The 21,897-nt window shown below is 43.8% G+C and overlaps 1 protein-coding gene across 1 annotated transcript in view; it reads right to left on the bottom strand.

Moving 5' to 3' along the window:
- Positions 1 to 21,897, bottom strand: part of LOC141105853 (alpha-2-macroglobulin-like) — a 368,197-nt gene that overhangs the window by 139,758 nt on the left and 206,542 nt on the right. The window contains exon 20 of the mRNA XM_073595997.1: positions 13,803 to 13,924. Within this exon, the coding sequence (XP_073452098.1) occupies positions 13,803 to 13,924 (122 nt within the window). The remainder of the gene's footprint in view (positions 1 to 13,802; positions 13,925 to 21,897) is intronic.

The raw sequence follows: 21,897 nt of genomic DNA, 5'->3' as shown, positions 1-21,897 counted from the left end.
CACGACTCCACTCCACCCACCCACAGAATCTGCAGTTTTTCGGGTCTCATAACAGATAGAGGAGACATTTGACAAGTAAGGATACATGCAGGAGGCACGTATATCTTTATAGATAACCACTATGGCAGTAGTTTAGAAGGGATGAGAGTGGGTTTATACTTTAAAGGGATTATAAACCCTTGTGGTTTTTCACCTCAATACATTCTATGCATTGAGGTGAAAAACCTCTTGTAGTGCACCAGCCCCCCAAAGCCCCCCTTTTATTTACCTGAGCCCAATTGTTCCTGCGCCCGGGACGAGCACATCCGCTCCAGCCGGTGTCTGGGGTCCTGATTGGATAGACTGATAGCAGCGCAGTCATTGGCTCCCGCTGCTGTCAATCAAATCCAATGATGCGGGAGCCAGGGGCGGAGCCGAGTCCTGCTGTCTGAGTCAATGACACAGCGCAGGACACAGGAGCAGCAGGAGGAGCAGGGCACTTGAGAAGAGGAGGAGCCAGGAGCGCCACTGAGGGACCCCAGAAGAGGAGGATCGGGGCCACTCTGTGCAAAACCAACTGCACAGAGAAGGTAAGTATGACATGTTTGTTAAAAAAAAAAAACGAACGAACGCTGGGACCTTCTCCCTGTACTCGGCAATGCAGCTATGATTCATCAGAGCTGAATTGCCCTGTGCTGTGACAGGGCGATCCCGGCAGCAGGGCAGAAGGACTGGACATATTAGACACACCCTGCGTACATTGATGGCACTGCAACTGGTTAAATTATTTAAATGTCAATTGGCTCATGACAAAGGAAGTCTGGCTATCCCACAGGCTAAGATGTATTTTATTGCTTTTCAACTTCAACAGTTAATGGGATGGGATACAGAAAATCTGAAGGACCTAATACAAGGAGTATTATTAACACAGCTTATAGGCTATCTTCCTCATGCTTCTTGGAAAGCAGAATTACGAGAAAATATATACAATATCCCACCTACTTAATCTTTCATAGAATATTGCAAACTTTTAAAACAGCAAATATGCGGGAGAGGATGGGCGTGAGTGTGTGAGTGAGTGAAGTGCTCCTCCCCCCCCCCTCTCATGTTCCCGGGCGAAGAGCACGAGAAATCATCCGGCTGTCAGATGGAATACAGAGACGCTGAGACATAGAGTGAGAGAGAGAGAGCCTGTCTGTCTGCATATCTGCTGAAATACTTGGCTTCAGTCAAGCTGAACGCTGGGAGGATACACACCAGAGCTCTCTGGCAGGCAAACACACAACGCAGCTCTCAGGAGAAACGGACGGGCGGCCAAAACCGAAAGTGAAAGGAGAGTGAGGTGAGAGGTGATTGGCGGTTCCTCCTGATCCCTTCATGAACATCCCTTCAATCTACACATACCATTTACAAATATCACTCCATCGCTGTGTTACTGGCCGGTGTTCTGCCATATAGTGTCCTCCTATCGGATAGTGTCCGCTCCGTACTGCGCAGGCGCAGCGCTTGCGCAGTACGGAGCAGAAGGAGATGCCGAAAATGTCCGAAGTTGATCAGCTGACCATCAGCTGTACACGGCGCTTCGGCAGTTCTTAGCGATGGCTGTGTAAGAGGGCCCCTCGCGGGCTCGCTTCGCTCGCCACGCTTCGGGCACGGCCTCGCTGCGCTCGGCAACTATTTATTCTCACTCTATGTCCACTTGGATAGTAGGGAATGATCCTGGACATAGGGTGAGAATAAAAGCGCAGGCGCCGTGTACAGCTGATGATCAGCTGTTAAACTTCAGAGACTTTCGGCGTCTCGTTTGTCCTCCGTACTGCGCCTGCGCAGTACAGGGAGGACACTATATGATAGGGGACTGTATTTGACAAGACACCGGCTGGGTCACTGTTTCTACACACCACAGCTCCCATTGTGTCACTGTATTAAACCCCTTCAATCTAATTATATTACTCCACCCCTGTGGCTGGCTGGATCACTGCCTCATTACAACACAACTCCTACTGTGTCAGAGTACGAAATTATATCAAGTTAAACCATATTATTAACTTTACTATTCCACCGCTGTGTTACTGGCAGGCTGGATCACTGCCTCATTATACCACAGCCCCCACTGTGTCACTGTACGCAACTTTAACTATACCATTAACCATACCATTTCACCGCTGTGTTACTGGCTGGCTGGGTCACTGCCACATTACATTACAGTCCCCACTGTGTCAGTGTATGAAATTATTTTTAATTTAACTACACCATTCCACCGCTGTGTTATTGGCTGGCTGGATCACTGCTTCATTACATCACAGTTCCCACGGTGCCACTGTACAAAATCCCTTCTATTTAATTACACCATTCCACTGCTGTGTTACTGGCCAGTCGGGTCACCGCTTTATTACACCACAGCTCCCACTGTGTTATTGTACAAGGATGACAACTCGCAGACAAGTAGCCGCGCAGCCAGCAGCAGGGAGAGGAAGGAAATCAATGGACGGCATTAAAGCTTTCATGTCCCCCCGCACACCTGAGCCAACTGGACGGCTGGACATTAAAAAACGGAGCGGAGCCACCATAACTGACGGTGTGGAGAAAACAGAGTGTGAGTCTGGGATAAAGCGGGCGGATGTACAGCCGAAAGGGGACAGTATCGTCGTGAACGGTAAGAGACCTCCTACAGCGGGAAGAGGGAGGAGGACCCTGGAGCAGAGCCCTCCCGGTAGTGGTGGTGGGTGCCCCCAGGTAAAAGGAGCTAAAAATATAGGCCAGCTAGTTCCTGGTAATGGACATTTAGAAACGGCTATACAAAGTATATCAACGGGAAGCCGGGGTACAGTGACACAGGGGGAGGATAATATACAGACTCAAGAAGAGTCTGAGACCATAGATATGGAGAGGATGAGAGCAAGAGAAGGAGAGGACCCAACCCCCAACATGGACCGAAGTAATAGTCAGGAATACCCAAGTATAAAAGGTGGGGGAGAGGGAAGATGTGGGTCACCGCAGAGACATGTCATGGACTGTGACCAGGAGAGCCTCCAAAACGGTGAAGGGAACCCACAAGGATGGACTGGACAAAGTGTAGACCCAGAAAGGGATATCTGGGGCCTGTTGAAGGCCCTCCCCACTAAAAGTGATATTCAGCAATTAATAAATGCAGTTGAACAATCTTGTATGCAAGCAGTAGCAAGCGTAAAGGAGGACGTCAGGGACCTGGGATACAGAGTAGAGGGGATGGAAAAAGAACATAAAGTCATTATACAAGCTGTGACCGAAACTCAAGAATCCATGAAAAAATATGAAGAAACTTTAAATGCATACAGGGACCAGCTGGATGAATATGAGAATAGGGATAAACGCCAAAATATACGTATAAAGGGACTGAAAGAGTCAATCACAGCGACAGAACTAGCCCCAGTGGCACAAAAAATGTTTGGACAGATTTTAGGAGATCAAGCCCCTAATGTTATAGAAATAGACCGGATACACCGGGCCCACTCCAAGAGCACAAAAACTGACGTACCCAGAGATGTAATATGTAAAGTGCACAAATATGCAGTGAAGGAGAGTATAATGAAGATGGCACGTGATAACCCTAGGATTACATTTGAAGGTTCAAACATAGCTCTGTATCCAGATATATCGAAAAGGACTCTCTTTAAACGTGGGGCGGTTCGCCCATTGCTGGAAATTTTACGGAAGGCGGAGATCAAGTATAGGTGGGGGTTCCCTTTCAGTCTAACAGCTTCCAGGAATGGAAGAACCGCAACATTGCGAACGAAGGACGATCTAAAAGTATTTGTGGAAAAATTAGATCTCCCGATGGTGGACTTTGTGGACTGGAGAATAAGTTGTCTAGGGCCCCCCCTACAACGAGCAGAGAAATGGCAAGAAGTACCAGCAAAGGTTAATAGGGGAATAGCCCAGAGAAGGACTTAAAGGACATTTTTTTTTTTTTTTGTCCGTCCCACTCAGGAGGGGTTTAATAGAGTAATGCCGGGGAGAGGGGGGGGATTGGAAGGGAAGGTGTAGTGGGGAATGTGTACCTTAGGTAGGTCAATAGGTCAGCCCAATGGAAGGGGAGAATAATCCTGCGGAAGGCAGGGAAGGGTGGTGGCAGGCGCACAGGAGGTGTGGGTGTGCGCAAGCTAAATACCCGATTTTTAGAAATTCCCCTAATGGAAGGTTTGTGGTATGGGAGGACAGGATGTAAGTATGTAAGGTATATATTTATGATATACAAGTGGTATATTTTTTGTACTTTTTGGGTTTTTTGTCTGGAAGTAATGAATGACGGGGAGGGGGGGGTAGAAGGGGGGGTGGGATTGGCAGAGGAGAAGATAGAGAACAAGGGCAAGGGGCTGGGTGTTCTAAAAAGGAAATAAAATGACAGCCATATTGAAAATTTTGTCATATAATGTGAGGGGTTTGAATTCACCAATTAAAAGAGGGCACTTATGGGTTGAGCTACAACATTGGGGAGCTGATGTTTTCCTGCAGGAGACCCATTTCAAGAGCAGCTCAATTCCAAGCTTACCCCAGAATGTACTGAATCAATGGTATCATGCAGTATCCCCAATAGCGAGGGCAAGAGGGGTCACAATTGCGTTCAAAAAATCGTGCCCATGGACTACGGAGACCCTGCAAAGTGACCCAGAAGGTCGGTACTTGTTTGTAAAGGGGACGCTACAGGGGAGACGATATACCTTTGCTTCAATATATTCGCCCAATGTTGGGACAGCTAACTTTCTGGTTAAAGTATTTAGAAAACTGGAAGAATTTAAGGAAGGGTGTGTAGTGGTAGGAGGAGATTTTAATATGGTGTTAGAGCCGAGTATAGATACCTGCTAGAGAACTGCTGTGTCTTTTAAAGCCATAAAGCGGGTTAAACAAATCTTACGCTCTCAACACCTAGTGGATACTTGGAGAGCTTTACATCCAGGTATCAGGGATTATAGCTATTACTCTAAAATACACGATATGTATTCACGGCTAGACCTCTTTTTGGTGGATCAATTCTACTTGGGGAATGTCAGCACAAGTACAATTGAACCAATAACTATGTCTGACCATGCCCCAATGATTTTGACCCTTCAACCAACTCAAATGACTCGGGTGGAACGAACTTGGCGTCTGAACGAGTCATTGTTGGATAAAGAAGACATAGTGGAGAAATTAAAGGTTAGGATAAAGGAGTATTTCGAAATAAATAAAATGGAAGGTGTGTCAGATCAAGTGGTGTGGGAAGCACACAAAGCGGTTGTGAGGGGGGACTTAATTGCCATCGGCACATATATGAAAAAGGAAAGTAAAAGGGAAATGGACGAATTACTAGAGAAGATCAGAACCCTAGAGATAAAGCATAAGGAAAATCTCGATCCAGTGGATGGTAGACGTCTGGAGAGTGTACGGGCAGAGCTTGCGCAATATTTAGAATATAAAGCGAAGAACAAAATTAGGTTTTTCGCAAATAGAGCATATGAACAAGGAAATAAATGCGGTAAGCTACTGGCAAAACAACTTAAAAAACAACAGGACTCCAGACACGTGCACAGCTTACTAGTTCAGGGTAGGAAAATAATAGACACAAAGGCGATAGCAAAAGAATTTAGTAAATTTTATGAGGTACTATATAACATCTCCAAAACAGAACCATCTGAAGAACTGGAAAGCGAGGAACAAAGGAGAGATAAGATCAAGGATTACATTGAGAACGCAGACATGCCCATACTAAATAGAGAAACCTCCGAGATTATGGAACGCCCAATCACGGTGGAAGAGTTGAGCAGAGTGATAGCAGCCCTACCCCCAGGGAAAAGCCCGGGCCCGGATGGGCTGACAAACATATATTACAAGAAATTTCTCCCAATTTTGGTAAGGCCACTTTGTGATTATTTCAACTCTATGGGTGCTGGAAATCCACTCTCCTCAGAAGCATCACTGGCGTACATAACGGTTTTGCCAAAAGAGGGAAAAGATCCCCAGGTATGTGCCAATTACAGGCCAATCTCTCTGCTGAACTCAGACACCAAGATAATGGCAAAAATTCTGGCCCTGAGACTACAGGAAGATGTAGGAGATTTAGTGCACCCAGATCAAGCAGGGTTTGTAAAGGGGCGAGAAGCAAGAGATAACACCACCCGCGCACTCCATATACTGCATTGGATGCAACATGGCCCAGGTGAAGCCCCAGGAATCACTCTGTCGATGGATGCGGAGAAAGCCTTCGACAGAGTGAACTGGGGCTTTATGAGAGAAGTACTGGGGAGGATAGGACTGGGGGAGAGAATGCTGGGATGGATTATGGCACTATACACAAAACCAAGAGCAAGAATTAAGGTAAATGGGACAGTATCTGAATGCTTTAACATACAAAACGGTACCAGGCAGGGGTGCCCACTGTCCCCATTGATATTTGCAATAGTAATGGAACCCTTTTTGCGTAGAATCAGAAAGAATAAGGAGATAGTGGGGACGCACATAGGCCATACGGAACATAAAGTAGCAGCATATGCGGACGATTTATTATTTTTTATGTCCACTCCCCAGACATCTATAGCCGCATTGATGGTAGAAGTACAGAAATTTGGAAGGATGTCTGGCTTTAAGATTAATTTCGAGAAATCAGTCATCCTTCCCAGTCATGTCCCAGCGGAGATGGAGAGAACACTGAAGGAGAAATACCCATTTATATGGAACAGGAAGTCGCTGACATACCTGGGGGTACAGATAAGCGCAGACTATGAACTATTGTTGGAGCATAATTATGGCTCATTAGTGAAAGAAATAACAGAAGAATTAAAGAAATGGAAGGGGAAATACTTGACCTGGTTCGGAAGAATCAGTGCCATAAAAATGAGTATACTGCCCAGAATAGTTTATGTGCTGCGTACAGTGCCAATCAGGTTGCCGGCGAGTCTCCTTAAACAAATGCGTCGGCTATTAATAGCCTTTGTATGGAACCATAAAAGGCCTAGATTGGCGTATGACATTTTAAGAAGGAGTAGAGCGGAGGGTGGCCTAGGACTCCCGGATATAACATCCTATTATAAGGCCATGGCGCTAGTTAGAATAACAGACTGGTGCCATGACCTAGATAGAAAACCATGGGTACAGGCAGAAATGATGATGGCGGGGAGAAACCTGGCAGGAGCACCATGGATCCAAGGGTCACTGAGAGGGCTGTCACAATGGACATCACCAATAACCCTGAATACATTAGAAGTATGGGATAGAATGAATAAAGAGGGTAGGTATGCCCCACAGACCTCCCCTCTAAATCCTCTGGACGGATTTCCGTGGTTCCTCCCGGGGGAGAAGACGGGAAGTCTGGGGGCGTGGGGACAAGATGGGAGTATTAGATGCGGTAAGTTTGCCCCAAGTGGAGTTTTAATACCACTGACAGAGATGATCTTGAAATTTGGGGAGACAAGAATGGCGGAATGGAAATATCGTCAAATGACGAGTTTCCTTAAGAAAATAAAACCGTTAAGATCCATAAATACACTTACCGCATTTGAGAGGAAGTGTGCACAGACATCAGAAGATGGGCATACATTATCCTGGACGTACAGAATGATCCTAGGAGAACAAGAAAAGAAACCCCCATACTTCATGAAAGAATGGGAGAGGGAGCTAGGCCAAGTGTGGACAGATAAACAAATAAATAAAATGATATTGTTAACATTTACTACCTCCATAAGTACAAAGGTGCAAGAAATGGCATATAAATTCCTAGCGAGATGGTACAGGACACCAGTTAAAATGGCACAAATCTCTTCAGAAGCTAATGACAAATGCTGGAGGGGCTGTGGACAGAGGGGAACTTTTCTTCATCTATGGTGGACGTGCCCAATAATTAAGCGTTTTTGGGAATTAGTAGCCCCCTGGATTAAGAAAATGACGACGGAGCACATAGAGTTTGGGCCCATACAATATTTATTTCATGGAATGACTGGACCTATCAAAAAATATAGAGAAAGTATAACCCCACACTTGTTAAATGCAGCGAAAAAACTAATTCCGAAGTACTGGAGACAGGATAGGATCCCGTCAGTCATAGAGTGGAGAAACGAGGTTAATATAATAAAGGAAGCAGAGAGATGGGTTCATGTGGTTAAAAACCAAAGAAAGAAATTTGAAACGACATGGGCAAACTGGGAACAATGCGCTGAGGAGATAATAGAAGAGGGAAATACAGATGGGTAAGAGGAAGGAATGGTATAGTCATTTAGAATAGAGACATAAGAAGAATGGCCCTGAAGGGTAGATGTAAATAGTCATATAACTTCTCTAATGCTAATCAAAGAGGGAGGGGGGTAAGATAATGTATGGGTAAAGGTATATGTGGTCTTTGTTTTTTTTTTGTAGTTTTTTTTTTTTTTTTTTTACTATTCCCCTCTTGCCCCAGTTTTGACAAACATTGGTGGTGGAGGGGGGGAGGAGATAGGCACACGATTAATAACAAATATGAATCATAGGGGAATTCCTTTTTTTTTTATTTTTTTTTTTTAACACATCTTCATAATTATGAATTTTAGGGGTTAGTGACACGAACTAAAATAAAGGGGCTGTATTTAATAATGAACTGAAGTAATTAATGACACAAATTAGACATAAGGGGGAAATGTACTTATAAATATATCTTTAAAAACACTTTATAAATTATATAAATACAAACACGAATATACACGGAAGGGAAATTTTTTTTTTTCTTTTTTTTTTTGAAGTGATTAATGACACTAATAAGAATAAGGGGGAACTTATTTATAATTTTATTTTTAAACACTTTATAAATATAAGCACGATAAACACGGTGGGGTGGGTACCATTTATTTATTTATCTTTTTTTTTTTTTTTTCTCTTCACACAATATATAATTATGAACTGAAGTGATTAAGGACACTAATAAGAATTAGGGGGAACTTATTTATAATTTCATTTTTTAACACCTTATAAACATAAGCACGATAAACACGGTGGGGTGGGTACCATTTATTTATTTATCTTCTTTTTTTTTTTTTTTTTCTTTCTTTTCTCTTCCACAATATATAACAAGGAATGGAGGGGACTAAAGACACCAATTAGAATAAGGGGGGAAGTATTTATAATTTTATTTTTTTTTAACACTTTATAAACATAAACACGATAAATACGGTGGGGTGGGTACCATTTTATTTATTTTTTTTTCCCCTCGCATATGTAAATGTCGGCCGCTGGGACAGGGGGGAAAATGGTGGTAGGTGATGTAGGATGTAATGTGTAGTATGTTTCTATTGTTTGAACAAAGGGGTATAGAATGTTGTATAAATGGTGTATATATAAATGAAATAAACAATAAAATTTTTGATTATTAAAAAAAAAAAAAACAGCAAATATGCAATGAAGGATTTGGGCAATACAGTCCAATATGGAATAGCTCAACATATGGAGAATTAAATAAGTTGAAATTTGACTTTTGGTATGGAAATACCCTAAAATGTTTAAACACTGCATGTAGCTTTTAACCTCCCACAACATTACACATGTAGGTTCTTTCAATACGAACAATTAAGGCGCAGCATTCAAGCGCACACTCATAATATGACATTACAGTATTACTTGATAATGACAACTTTTTTTTGATAAGACACAAGAAAGGACCAGAATACTGGCTAAAGTTGGTTGGGAGAAAGTGTTATCTACCCTCTCTGCCTATCTTGTCTTCCTCTCCCCTATGCATTAGCTTACACAGTTATTTATATTACACATGTAAACCCGGCTCTATTTAGGCTACTAGGTTAAATTAAATTTTGGGTCCACTGTAGTAAGTGGAGCAGTATTGATTGTTTTAGTCTGTTCAGGGTTTCCTGAGCTGAGTGTTTGGGGCAGAGAGATTCAAATGATCACTTGAATATTTATGATGCCCCAGCCAATCCCTGGAAGGAGGTGTGCAGAAGGTGTCTGGGAAGGTGATAAATTTGCAGAAGCCCTAAAAAGAAGCTTCTTTTCCCTCAAGGAAGGGTTCCGAGTCTCATGGGGCTGCTGCCCCTTGAGGCAGCTCTACTAAGACAAGAATCTATAGTCTGGGCCTCTGCATCTTTTGGGCTAAGGGCCTAGGGAAGATTGCCAGAGGCTTACATGTTCTGGAGGGTGCTGCACTGAAGTCCTGGTGTGGATAAGGATCTTATCGTTATCTCCTTCACTGAGGATCTACCTGTGGATGCTGGATGGCAGACAGCTCCTTCCACACAGTGATTAACCACTTCAATACTGGGCACTTTCACCCCCTTCCTGCTCAGGCCAATTTTGAGCTTTCACTCTTTAGCCTCGTACACATGATCAGATTTTCCGACGGGAAATGTGTGATGTCAGGCTGTTGGTGGAAAATCCGACCGTGTGTATGCTAGATCGGACAGTTGTTGTCGGATTTTCCGCTGACAAATGTGTGTTTTCGGATTTTCAGAGTGTGTGTACACAAGTCCGTCGGACAAAAGTCCAAAGTAAAAACACGCATGCAAGGACGAGACAGAAGCGGTCGGTCTTGTAAACTAGCGTTCTTAATAGAGAATTAACATTCCTGATGTGGCAAATTATGAAATCACCAAATGCAGTGCACATTTCTCTTCTTCTTTAATGGGATAATAATGAAGCCGCTTTGCTGGTGATATTGATGGGAGTTATTGCAAACAAATTTTCAAAAGCTTTTTTTTTCTAGTGATATCAAGAATAATATTATTATGTTTTTTTTTTTTTTGTTTTTTTTTATTGGGCAAGTTACCACAAGACCATTATCCCGTAGTTTTCAAGATCAAATATACAACTATGTTGGTGTCCCTTGTCAATTTTACATTGTATTTTTTTAAATGTAACTGCCTACTCCTAAAACACATAGCCAAGTATTATTCTACACAATTATCTTATTGTGCATTAAAAAAAGAAAACAAATAAAATTAGACATGCTATCTGCCAATAGAACATAACCAAAAAGTGCATTCTATGCATCCAAAAAATATAGAAAATATACCAAATCAAATCATTATTCAACCAAAAAAATAGAATCAAAGCAATAACTCCAAGGCCAATAATAAATAACACGTCATCTCCTCCGATTCCGCAACATGGCTGGTTGACGAATGGCCGTTCAGAAACATAATGAAAAGCGCAAAATGAAAAGTGTGAAATGAAAAGCGCAAATCAACACTCACCAAACTTCTAATAACACGAAATTAGCAGAAGGAGCCCAAAGGGTGGCGCTAAAGAGCTGAAAAACAACGTAGTACGTCACTACGTTCGTATTTGTTAGCCGACAATTCCTTGCTGTTTGTTTGCAAGACAAGTTTGGGCCAACGCCCTTCAGACAAAAGTCCACGGTTTTGTTGGCCAACAATCCAACCGTGAGTATAAGGCTTTTGAATGACAATTGCTCAGACATGCAACACTGTACTCAAATTAAATTTTCATAATTTTGTTCACACAAATATAGCTTTCTTCTGGTGGTATTTAATCACCACTGAGTTTTTAATTTTTTACTAAATAAACAAAAAAGACTGAACATTTTGAAAAAAAAAAGCGTTTTTCATTTCAGTTATAAAATGGCGGTAGTGGCGCAGGGTTTTTTGGCTGGGCAGTGTGGTTATGTTGCGGGGGGGGGGGGGGGGGTAAGCTCACTTGCTGGTTGTTGCCTGGATTACCGGTGCCCATCAATGCTGACCACTAAACTCACCTGCCTGACATACACTGACCTACCTACCTGCTACGCACTGACCTACCTGACATACATACACTGACCTGCCTACCTGACACTCACTGACCTACCTGACACACAAACACTGACCTACCTGACATACATACACTGACCTACCTGACATACATACACTGACCTACATACACTGACGGTAGTGACACACACTGACCTACCTGACCAGGAGACTTCATGTGTCCTGCAGCAGCAGCTCAGCCGTGGTGTGCAGTGCGCGCCCATCATCACAGCAGGGAGGAGAGGAGAGAGGAGCGAGGAGCGCCGAGCGGGCATCTCACAGTGGCGCGGCAGCCGCATTGTAATCCCTGCCTTCTGGAGCCTGCAGCGCCTATGATGGACATCACACGTCCCACTGTCCCACTATTGGACCAATGGGACGTCCATCATAGGTGCTGCAGGCTCCAGAAGGTGGGACTTGCTATGTGACTTGGCCGCGTTCAGCATCAGATTGGTCCCCACTCGGTGGCGCTTGGGGCTATTAATAGAACCTTGCCCACTCGAGATCCGGGGCTTTTTGTGGACCCACTCGGGGCTTCAGCCACGGTCAGCCCTCCCTGCCGACGCCACTGGTCCTGATGTATTGACATCTCATTTCTTGGGGCCCAAAAATGTCTGGACACTAGAGATATCCCCCAAATGACCCCTTTTTGGAAAGTAGACAGTCCCAAGGTATTTAGTAAGAGGCATGGCGAGTTTTTTCAAGTTATACATTTTTGTCATAAGTTTTTGGGGAAATGCAGTACAGTGTCATCATATAACTGGTGTGGCAGCAATCAGAGACACTGACTGATGACAGTATAACATTTATTTTTTGTTTTTACTATTTTTTAACACACTGTGACCAGAGCAATATAATGTTAGCATAGTAACATTGTACTACTCTGGGGAACTGATCAGTATTTTTTTTTACAGATTAAGATTGCTTATAGAGCTTCATAGGAAATTAGCATGTCAGTAGGGTAGTCCTCATATGGTCCTACGCCTCTGTGTGGGGAGAGAGCCGGCCAGCAGCTGTCATCATTACAGGAGGAATCAAGAAAGTGGGGAAGCGAGGAGGTGAGATGTCAGCCTTAATTCCCGGAACCATGCTGGAACGCACGGAGCTGGTGGGGACGTCAGGCGCCCACCGCCTGACGTCACCACCGGCCACATGCGTTCCAGCATGGTTACGGAAGTTGGGCTGACATCTCCTCTCCTCGCTTCCCCCGCTTCCCCCTGTGATAATGTCAGCTGTTGGCCGGCTCTCTCCCCACACAAAGGCGTAGGACCATATGAGGACTACCATACTGACATGCTAATTCGCTATGAAGCTCTTGTGTTTTTAACCACTTGTTTGCAATAAATTTGTGAAATGCTGCACTTATAAGTGCTTTTATTTCATTTCTGATTTCCCGGAGCTGCTTCTCGTCATCAAAGTGCTCATTTAAGTGCTATTTCCAATTGCTGTTTGGGACTGGAGAAATTAACCCTTACAGAAGCGCCCTCATTCCTCCTTTCTCTGTTTTGTTGTGATTAGTTGTGATTGGCCACAGCTGATCAAATGGCACAGATAGGCCGTGATTGGCCCAGTCTGTACCATGTGATAACTGTGATCAATCACATCACAATCTGACTGCCCTGACTCATAAACCCTCACATCCCAAAATACACACATTTGGCTGTCCTAAATTTTTTATCTGGCCCATGAACAGGGGTGGGGTAGATGCCCTGCAGATAAGGTCTTATCTTGAGAAAACCATTAATTATCAAAGTTTACATTTACAACAATACATTTACTCTTCAACTCTCTACATTTCAGTTAACAATAAAAAATTAGGATCCTGAGAGGAGTCATTTTGATATGAGGAGCACATACACCCTAAAGTAGGGACTAAGTTCTTTCTTTATTATGTAAATGAGATACATATGGAAATTGGGTATATGATGGAATGGATAATTACTATACTCCGAAAATGCGATTTATTGCATGAGAAACTTCTAATGGAACCTGTTACCCATGTTGTTACATTGTTGTATTGTTACACTATGCTGTATATTTCTTGCAATATGTAATAAAATCTTTATGGAAAAGAAAAAAATAGGGACCCACCTTGACCAGAATGGTTTTCTCAACAGAATCTGTTCTGTGTTCCCCAGTTATTAGAAGAGCATTTTCAATACAGTCCCCTTCCACAAGCAGAGATCCGCTGTCTACATGAATCTTAATTTCATCTGAAAATAAAATAGAGCAGCTTTATTTGCTAATCTTGTTAATCTGAGAGGAACACTAAACTTTGTTGTTTCATATGTAGGAATGACACTGAGAATATAAGTAGTGACCATGGACATAAAGATCATTTGAATGCTCTTGGGTTCAGGAACATAGGAGGCAGTGAGGTGAGGAAGCATGCTGTTAATGAGTTTCCTAAGATACAGTGCATCCGGAAAGTATTCGCAGTGCTTCACTTTTTCCAAATTTTGTTATGTTACATCCTTATTCTAAATGGATTAAATTATTTATTTTCCTCAAATTTCTACAAACAATGCCCCATAAAGACAACTCGAGGACGACGCTCCCCATCCAACCTGATGGAGTTTGAGAGGTCCTGCAAAGAAGAATGGAAGAAACTGACAAAAAATAGGTGTGCCAGACTTGTAGCATCATACTCAAAAAGTCTCGAGGCTGCAATTGGCTTCAAAGGTGCTTCAACAAGGTTTGGAGCAAAGGCTGTAAATACTTATGTACATATTATTTTTTTTGTTTTTTATTTTTAATAAATTTGCACAGATTTCAAACAAACTTCTTTCACATTGTCATTATGGTTTGTAGAATTTTGAGGAAAATAATGAATTTATTCTATTTTGGAATAAAGCTGTAACATAACAAAATGTGGAAAAAGTGAAGCGCTGTGAATACTTTCTGGATGCACTGTATACTGTAGGAACACACTTCTGCCCTGGTGCCAAGGAGTGCTGTGAAGGCATTAGGAATAAAGTGCTGAGCACTCTGTTGTTTGCCGATAGGTCTGGTGCAAGAATATTTTGTCTACACAGGTGCATTTTGTAAGTCCTCCTGCTCCTGAAGATCGCAGTGATACCTCATATGTGTATGGTATTTGTTTGTAAACGTGGTAGGGCCCAGTAAAAATGGTGTGCATTTTGCTTTTTTATCCTACCTAAAACACACCTGATACTAATTTTAAAAATGCTACCCAAAATATACTGACCCTGACATTTGACCCTTACTTTGACTTTTGATCCTTATACTATAACTCTGGCACTGATCAAGTTCAAATCTTGATTTAGCTATTTTTTTCCTTTTTTTAAAAAAATGTTTAAACACTTTTGTTTGTTGACATTTTTCTCCCCTGTAAGGCCCTTTTCACATGTGCGGACCGTTCAGATCCGCCTGTCAGTTTTTTCAGGCAGATCTGAACGGTCGCTCCATACAGCTCTATGGAGCGTCGGATTTCAGCAGTGGCATGTCCGCTGCCATCCGATCCGCAAAATCCAGATGATGCATGTCCTATTTTCCATCCGTCATCTGATCCCCCCGTAGGGGAGAGCGGACTCTCTGACAGGTTCGTCCCTCAGCGGGGATCAACAGGGCGATCCCTGCTGAGCAAGCGGAGTACTAAAAACGGACAGCCCCGTGTGAAAGGGGCCTAAGGAGAGAAAGATGCATTGTATGTTTCTCTCTATTCAGAGAAGAAAGAAAACACAGGAGCAGGCTACATAGTGACTAATCACTGCCCAGGTGACTGGGAACTGGGGGTCCCAGGTCCTGATCATTAGTACGAAACACAGGGCTCTTGGTGAGAGCTCTTTCTCTGTGCTGGAATTATTTGATTCCCTGCAGATTTTGTAAGTTTGCCCACTTACAAAGTAATGAAAGGTCTATAATTTGTATCATAGGTGTATCTTAAATGATAGAGCAGGAATATCAACCAAAAATCCAGAAAAAAAACACATAAACAAATGCTATAAATTAAGCTGGAGATCAGTGAGTAAAATAAGTATTTGATCCCCAGGAAAACATGACTTAGTACTTTCTATAGAAACCTTCGTTGGCAAGCACAAAAGTAAGAGGTTTCTTGTAGTTGGTGACCAGGTTTGCACACATCTCAGGAGGGATTTTGGTCTACTCTACTTTACAGATCTTCTCTAAATCTTTAAGGTTTCTTGGCTGTCTCTTGGCAACTTGAAGTTTCAGCTCCCTCCATACATTTTCTATAGGATTAAGGTCTGGAGACTGACTAGGCTACTCTATGACCTTAATGTGCTTCTTCTTGAGGTACTTCTTTGTTGCCTTGGCGGTATGTTTTGGGTTAATGTCATGCTGGAAGACCCATCCACGACCTATCTTCAGTTTTCTGATTGAGGGAAAAAGGTTCTCAACCAAAATGTTACAATACATGGCCCTGTCCATTGGCCCCTCAATGCGGCAAAGTCGGCCTGTACCTTTGGCAGAGAAACACCCGCAAAGCATCATGTTTCAACCCCCGTGTTTGACTGTAGGGATTGTGTTCTTAGGGTCATAGTCAGCATTTTTCTTCCTCCACACACGTGAGTCGAGTTAATGCTGAAGAGCTCAATTTTAGTCTCATCTGACCACAGCACTTTTTCCCAATCCTTCTCTGAATCATTTAGATGTTCTTTGGCATGACTGCACATGTGCTTTCTTGTGGAGGAGGACTTGCTGTGTTTGGAGGAAAAAAATGCTGACTACGACCCTAAGAACACCATACCCACAGTCAAGCATGGAGGTGGTAACATTATACTTTGGGGTGGTTTCTCGACTAAAGGTACAAACTGACTTTGTCGCATTGAATGGTCAATGGATGGGGCCATGTATTGTAAAATCTTGGATAAGAACTTTCTTCCCTCAGCCAGAATACTGAAGATGGGACGTGGATGGGGTTTTCAGCATGAGAATGACCCAAAACATATCGCCAAAGGAATGGCTCAAGCAGAAGCACATTAAGGTCATGGAGTGGCCTAGCCAGTCTCCAGACCTTAATCCTACAGAAAATTTATGGAGGGAGCTGAAACTTTGAGTTGCCAAGAGACAGCCAAAAAACCTTAAGGATTTAGAGAAGATCTGTAAAAAAGAGTGGACCAAAATGCCTCCTGAGATGTGTGCAAACCTGGTCACCAACTACAAAAAAAAGTCTTACCTCTGTGCTTGCTAACAAGGGTTTTTCCACCAAGTACTAAGTCATGTTTTGGTTGGGGATCAAATACTTAATTTTACTCACTGAACTGCAACTCATTGTATAACATTTGTATCATGTGTTTTTTCTGGATTTTCACTTGATATTCTGTCTCTATAATTTAAAATACAACTATTATTTGATCCCCTGCAGACTTTGTAAGTTTGCCCACTTGCATTTCTATGTAAGTGGGCAAGCTTACAAAATCTGCAGAGGATCAAATAATTATTTTCCCCACTGTAAGAAGAACAGTATAAACTGTATGTAGAATCAGCTACTGTATATGCAGTATATATCGCTGTGGTCCAGCAACAGTACAAGAACTTCCCATCCCATTTCTGGATCAAAATAGAAATCGAAGTAGATTCACAGAAAGCTTTGTATTTTATGAATGAATACAAGGCTCCTTGATTGACTGGTGTTGAGATCATGACATCACTTGCCCAACTTTCCACCTCAGTCAATCAGAGGAAGCCTTATATTCATTCATAAAAAATAGGATTTTTTAAAACAGCTTACCTGTAAAATCCTTTTCTTTCGAAGGACATCACGGGACACAGAGCCTCAGTAATTACTGATGGGTTATATAGGTATCACTGGTGATTGGACACTGGCACACCCTATCAGGAAGTTCAACCCCCTATATAATCCCTCCCCCTTGCAGGGATACCTCAGTTTTGTAGCCAAGCAATATAGTGTATTAGAAGAGGGGCGGGACCTCTGTGTCCCGTGATGTCCTTCGAAAGAAAAGGATTTTACAGGTAAGCTGTTTTAAAAAATCCTATTTTCTTTCTCGAACATCACGGGACACAGAGCCTCAGTAATTACTGATGGGATGTCCCAGAGCAAAGCTACCTGAGGGGGGGGGCCACGACCAAGTAGGGTGCAATCAGACCTGAGGACCCTGTACCGCTGACTGCAGCACACTACGCCCAAAGGCGATATCCTCATGCCTTCCCACATCCACCTAATAGAATCTGGTGAATGTATGAACTGAAGACCAGGTTGCGGCCTTGCAGATTTGAGCCATAGAGGCCTGGTGATGCACTGCCCAAGAAGCCCCAATAGCCCTTGTGGAATGTGCCCTGATCTGAAATGGAGGAATCTTCTGTTTCAAACCGTAAGCTTGAATGATCAACTGTCGAATCCATTTAGAAATGGTAGCTTTTGACGCTGCCTGTCCTCTATTGGGACCCTCTGGCAGCACAAACAAAACATCCGTCCTGCGGATCTGAGCAGTTGCCCCTAGATAGGCCTTAACTGCTCTTACTACATCCAACGAATGTAGAGATCTCTCTTCCGAAGAACAGGGATCTGGAAAAAAGGAAGGTAGAACAATGTCTTGGTTTAAATGAAAATCAGAAACCACCTTCGGTAAAAAACTGGGATGAGGGCATAGTACCACTCTATCCTTGTGTATAATCAAATAAGGCTCCTTACAGGAAAGAGCTGCTAATTCTGATACTCTTCTAGCAGAAGAGATGGCCACCAGAAAAATGAATTTCCTTGTCAACAAGACCAAAGGAATCTGACTTATTGGTTCAAAAGGCTGTTTCTGTAACACAGCCAGGACCAAGTTCAAGTCCCAGGGGTTTAGGGGCGCTTTAACCGGAGGATTAAGACGCATCACCCCCTGCATAAAGTTTCGGACCAAAGAATGCGAAGCAAGTGGCCGCTGAAATAATACTGATAAAGCCGAGACCTGGCCCTTGATGGTACTCAAGGCCAGCTTCATCTCTAATCCTAATTGTAGAAAATCAAGAATTCTACCTATGACATATTTCCTGGGATGCCAACCTCTGGATTCACACCAGGTTATATAAGCTTTCCAGACTCTATGATAAATCATCCTGGAAGCTGGCTTCCTTGCATTAATCAAGGTAGATATGACAGGACCTGACAGCCCACGACTCTTCAGAACGTGGGTCTCAATAGCCAAACCGTCAAATTTAGCGTTTGTAAGGCAGGATGGAACACTGGACCTTGAGATAACAGGACTGGGCGTACCGGTAGTGTCCACGGGGAACCTACTGTCATCCTTACTATTTCTGCATACCAAGTCCTTCTGGGCCAAGCGGGGGCCACCAGAAGTACCGACTTCCTTTCCTGCCTGATCCTGCGAAGGAGTCGTGGTAGTAGCAGAATAGGCGGGAATGCGTAAATCAGTGAGAACCGATGCCACGGAATCACCAACACATCTGTCCCGCATGCAAGAGGATCTTTTGTCCTTGCCACAAATCTGTCTATCTTTTTGTTGAATCGGGATGCAAAGAGATCTACATCTGGAACCCCCCATCTTTGGCATATGGCCCAAAAGACGTCGGGATGCAGAGACCATTCCCCTGGAAGTAACTGCTGGCGACTTAGATAGTCCGCCTGCCAATTCTCTATTCCCGGGATGAAAAATGCCGATATGCATCACCTCTTTTTGAGCAGCTCGGCTCCGGGTGCCTCCCTGATGATTGACATAAGCCACTGCTGTGGCATTGTCGGACTGGATCCTGACTGGACAACCCTGTAGCCTGATAGTCCGGGCCTTTAGAGCTAGATGTATCGCCCGGATCTCCAGAATGTTGATGGGTAAGGTCCTCTCTGTCTTGGACCATACCCCTTGGACCGCAGCCTGTTCCAGAACTGCTCCCCAACCTGACAGACTGGCATCTGTTGTTACCACCGTCCAGGTAACCGGTAGAAAGGATTTCCCCTTCTGCAGGTTTTCGGGTATGAGCCACCAATTGAGGCTCTGACTCCCCGCATGCGACAAGTGCATCGGAAAGTCTAATGCCTGAACTTTCCTGTTCCAGGTCGACAGAATGCTGTGTTGCAGCATTCTTGAGTGAAACTGAGCATAGGGAACTGCTTCGAATGAAGACACCATCTTCCCTAGTAGCCTCATTCAAAGGCGGACTGAGGGACCCTTCTTGGTCCTTACTGTCAGAATCAGCTCTCTCAAAACAGTGATCTTTGCCTGGGGTAGAAATATTTTCTCCTGGCTTGTATCTACAATCAGACCTAAATACTCCAGTCTTCTTACTGGTTTTAGGAAAGACTTTTCTAAGTTGAGGATCCAACCCAGGTGTTCTAGATACCTGACTGTGGTCCTCAAGTTTCCATTCAAAGAGGCTACCGACCGGTCTATCAAGAGCAGGTCGTCTAGGTATGCTATGACAGCTATACCCTGAGCCCTTAATCTGGCCAGAGGAGGAGCCAAGATCTTTGTGAACACTCGAGGTGCAGTGGCTATTCCCAAAGGCAGAGCCACAAACTGAAAATGGCGCCCTCCTACCTCGAAGCGCAGAAACTTCTGATGAGCAGGAAAAATGGGCACATGCAGAAATGCATCTCTGATGTCTATTGATGCCAGAAATTCTCCTCCCTGCAGGGTGGGAACTACTGTTCGAATTGATTCCATGCGGAAGGATTGAATCCTTAGGAATCGGTTCAGATCCCTTAAGTCCAGAATGGGCCTGACATCCCCATTTGGCTTTTGGACCGTAAAAAGGTTGGAATAGAAGCCCAATCCCTGGTCCTTTGCGGGAACTATCATAATGACCTCCTGCGACAAAAGTCGCTCTAATGCTAGAAGGAGTGACTGCTTTTTCTCTGGGTCTCTGGGAACACTTGATCTGAGGAACCGAGGAGAGGGGAATTCCTGAAACTCCAGCTTGTACCCTAAGGTTACCGTGGAGATTACCCATCTGTCCTGGAAGTCCTCCTGCCAGAGCTCTGAGAACTGTCGCAGTCTTCCCCCCACTCGAGTGAGCGGGGGTGCCCCCTCATGCAGAGGTCTTAGTGTTTTGCCTAGTAGGCTTCTTTCCCCAGGACTTCTTTTGTCCCTGGGGTTGACTCTTGTCTCTGGACCCCGATGGAGGCGGCCGTCGAGACTGCCTGGAGGCTGAAGCCCCCGGCGCTGGGGAAAGAGTCCGTTTGAAAGAGGGACGCTTACTCTTCTTCTTGACAGGTAAGAGAGTGCTTTTCCCACAAGAGATTCTCTTGATATAGTTATCCAAGTCCTCTCCAAACAACCTTGCACCACGAAATGGAAACCCAGCCAGTAGCTTCTTACATGGTGCTTCGGCTGACCAATTTTTCAACCATAGGATTCTACGTATATGCACCAACCCCAGTGAAAGACGGGAGGTTTGCACGATAGAGTCTCTAATGGCGTCAACCACAAAGCATAAGGCCGCTGGAAGGTTAGCAAACCCCTGGGCCTGCTGTTCAGGTAATACTTTGATGACCTGCTTAACATGGTCTCTTAAGTATTGACAGACTCCAATCGCTGCTACTGCAGGTTGGGCCACTGATCCTGCTAAGGAGAAAACATCCTTCAATAGGGATTCCATCCTTTTATCTACAGGATCCCTGAGCATCTGAGCATTGTCTACAGGACAAGTCAGGCTATTATTTACGGAGGAAATGGCGGCATCAATAGCCGGTATTCCCCACATTTTAATAAACTTTTCTTCCATCGGATAAAGTGTTGAAAACTTTCTCGGCGGAAAAAAACGTTTGTCTGGGTGATCCCACTCAGAATAAATGAGCTTTTCAAGTAAAGTATGAACAGGAAAAGCATGTGCTGCTTGGAAAGGTTTCAGTGACCCCAAAGCAGAAGAGGATTCTTTAGCAGTTTCAGGTATGGGCAACTTAAATGTGGAGCGGACCAATCCAGTAAGGATCTGCACTAAGACTTTCTGCTCTTGGGAAGTCGCAGAGAGTCCCTCTCCACCTGATTCCTCCGAAGAGGAATCATCCGTCCCATCCCGATCCTCTGAAAGGGATTCATCTCCTTTATCCCAGAGCTCCTCTGTCTGAGGGTCTTGGGGAACAGAGGAAAGCCTAGTGCGTTTTCTTCCACTGAGTGAAGACGTAATCAAGGCCATTAATCTTTCCTCTAGACCATTAATGGTTGAGGAAAAAACCTCTTGTGTAATATATACAGGGGCTGAAGTGCCAGAAGCAGGTGTAGCCCCTGACCCCGATGGTTCTCCC

This window comes from Aquarana catesbeiana, linkage group LG08, assembly GCF_042186555.1.
Source record: "Aquarana catesbeiana isolate 2022-GZ linkage group LG08, ASM4218655v1, whole genome shotgun sequence".
NCBI lineage: Eukaryota > Metazoa > Chordata > Amphibia > Anura > Ranidae > Aquarana > Aquarana catesbeiana.
Note: the sequence above shows the minus strand (reverse complement) of the source record. Positions and strands in the feature narration are given on the sequence as shown.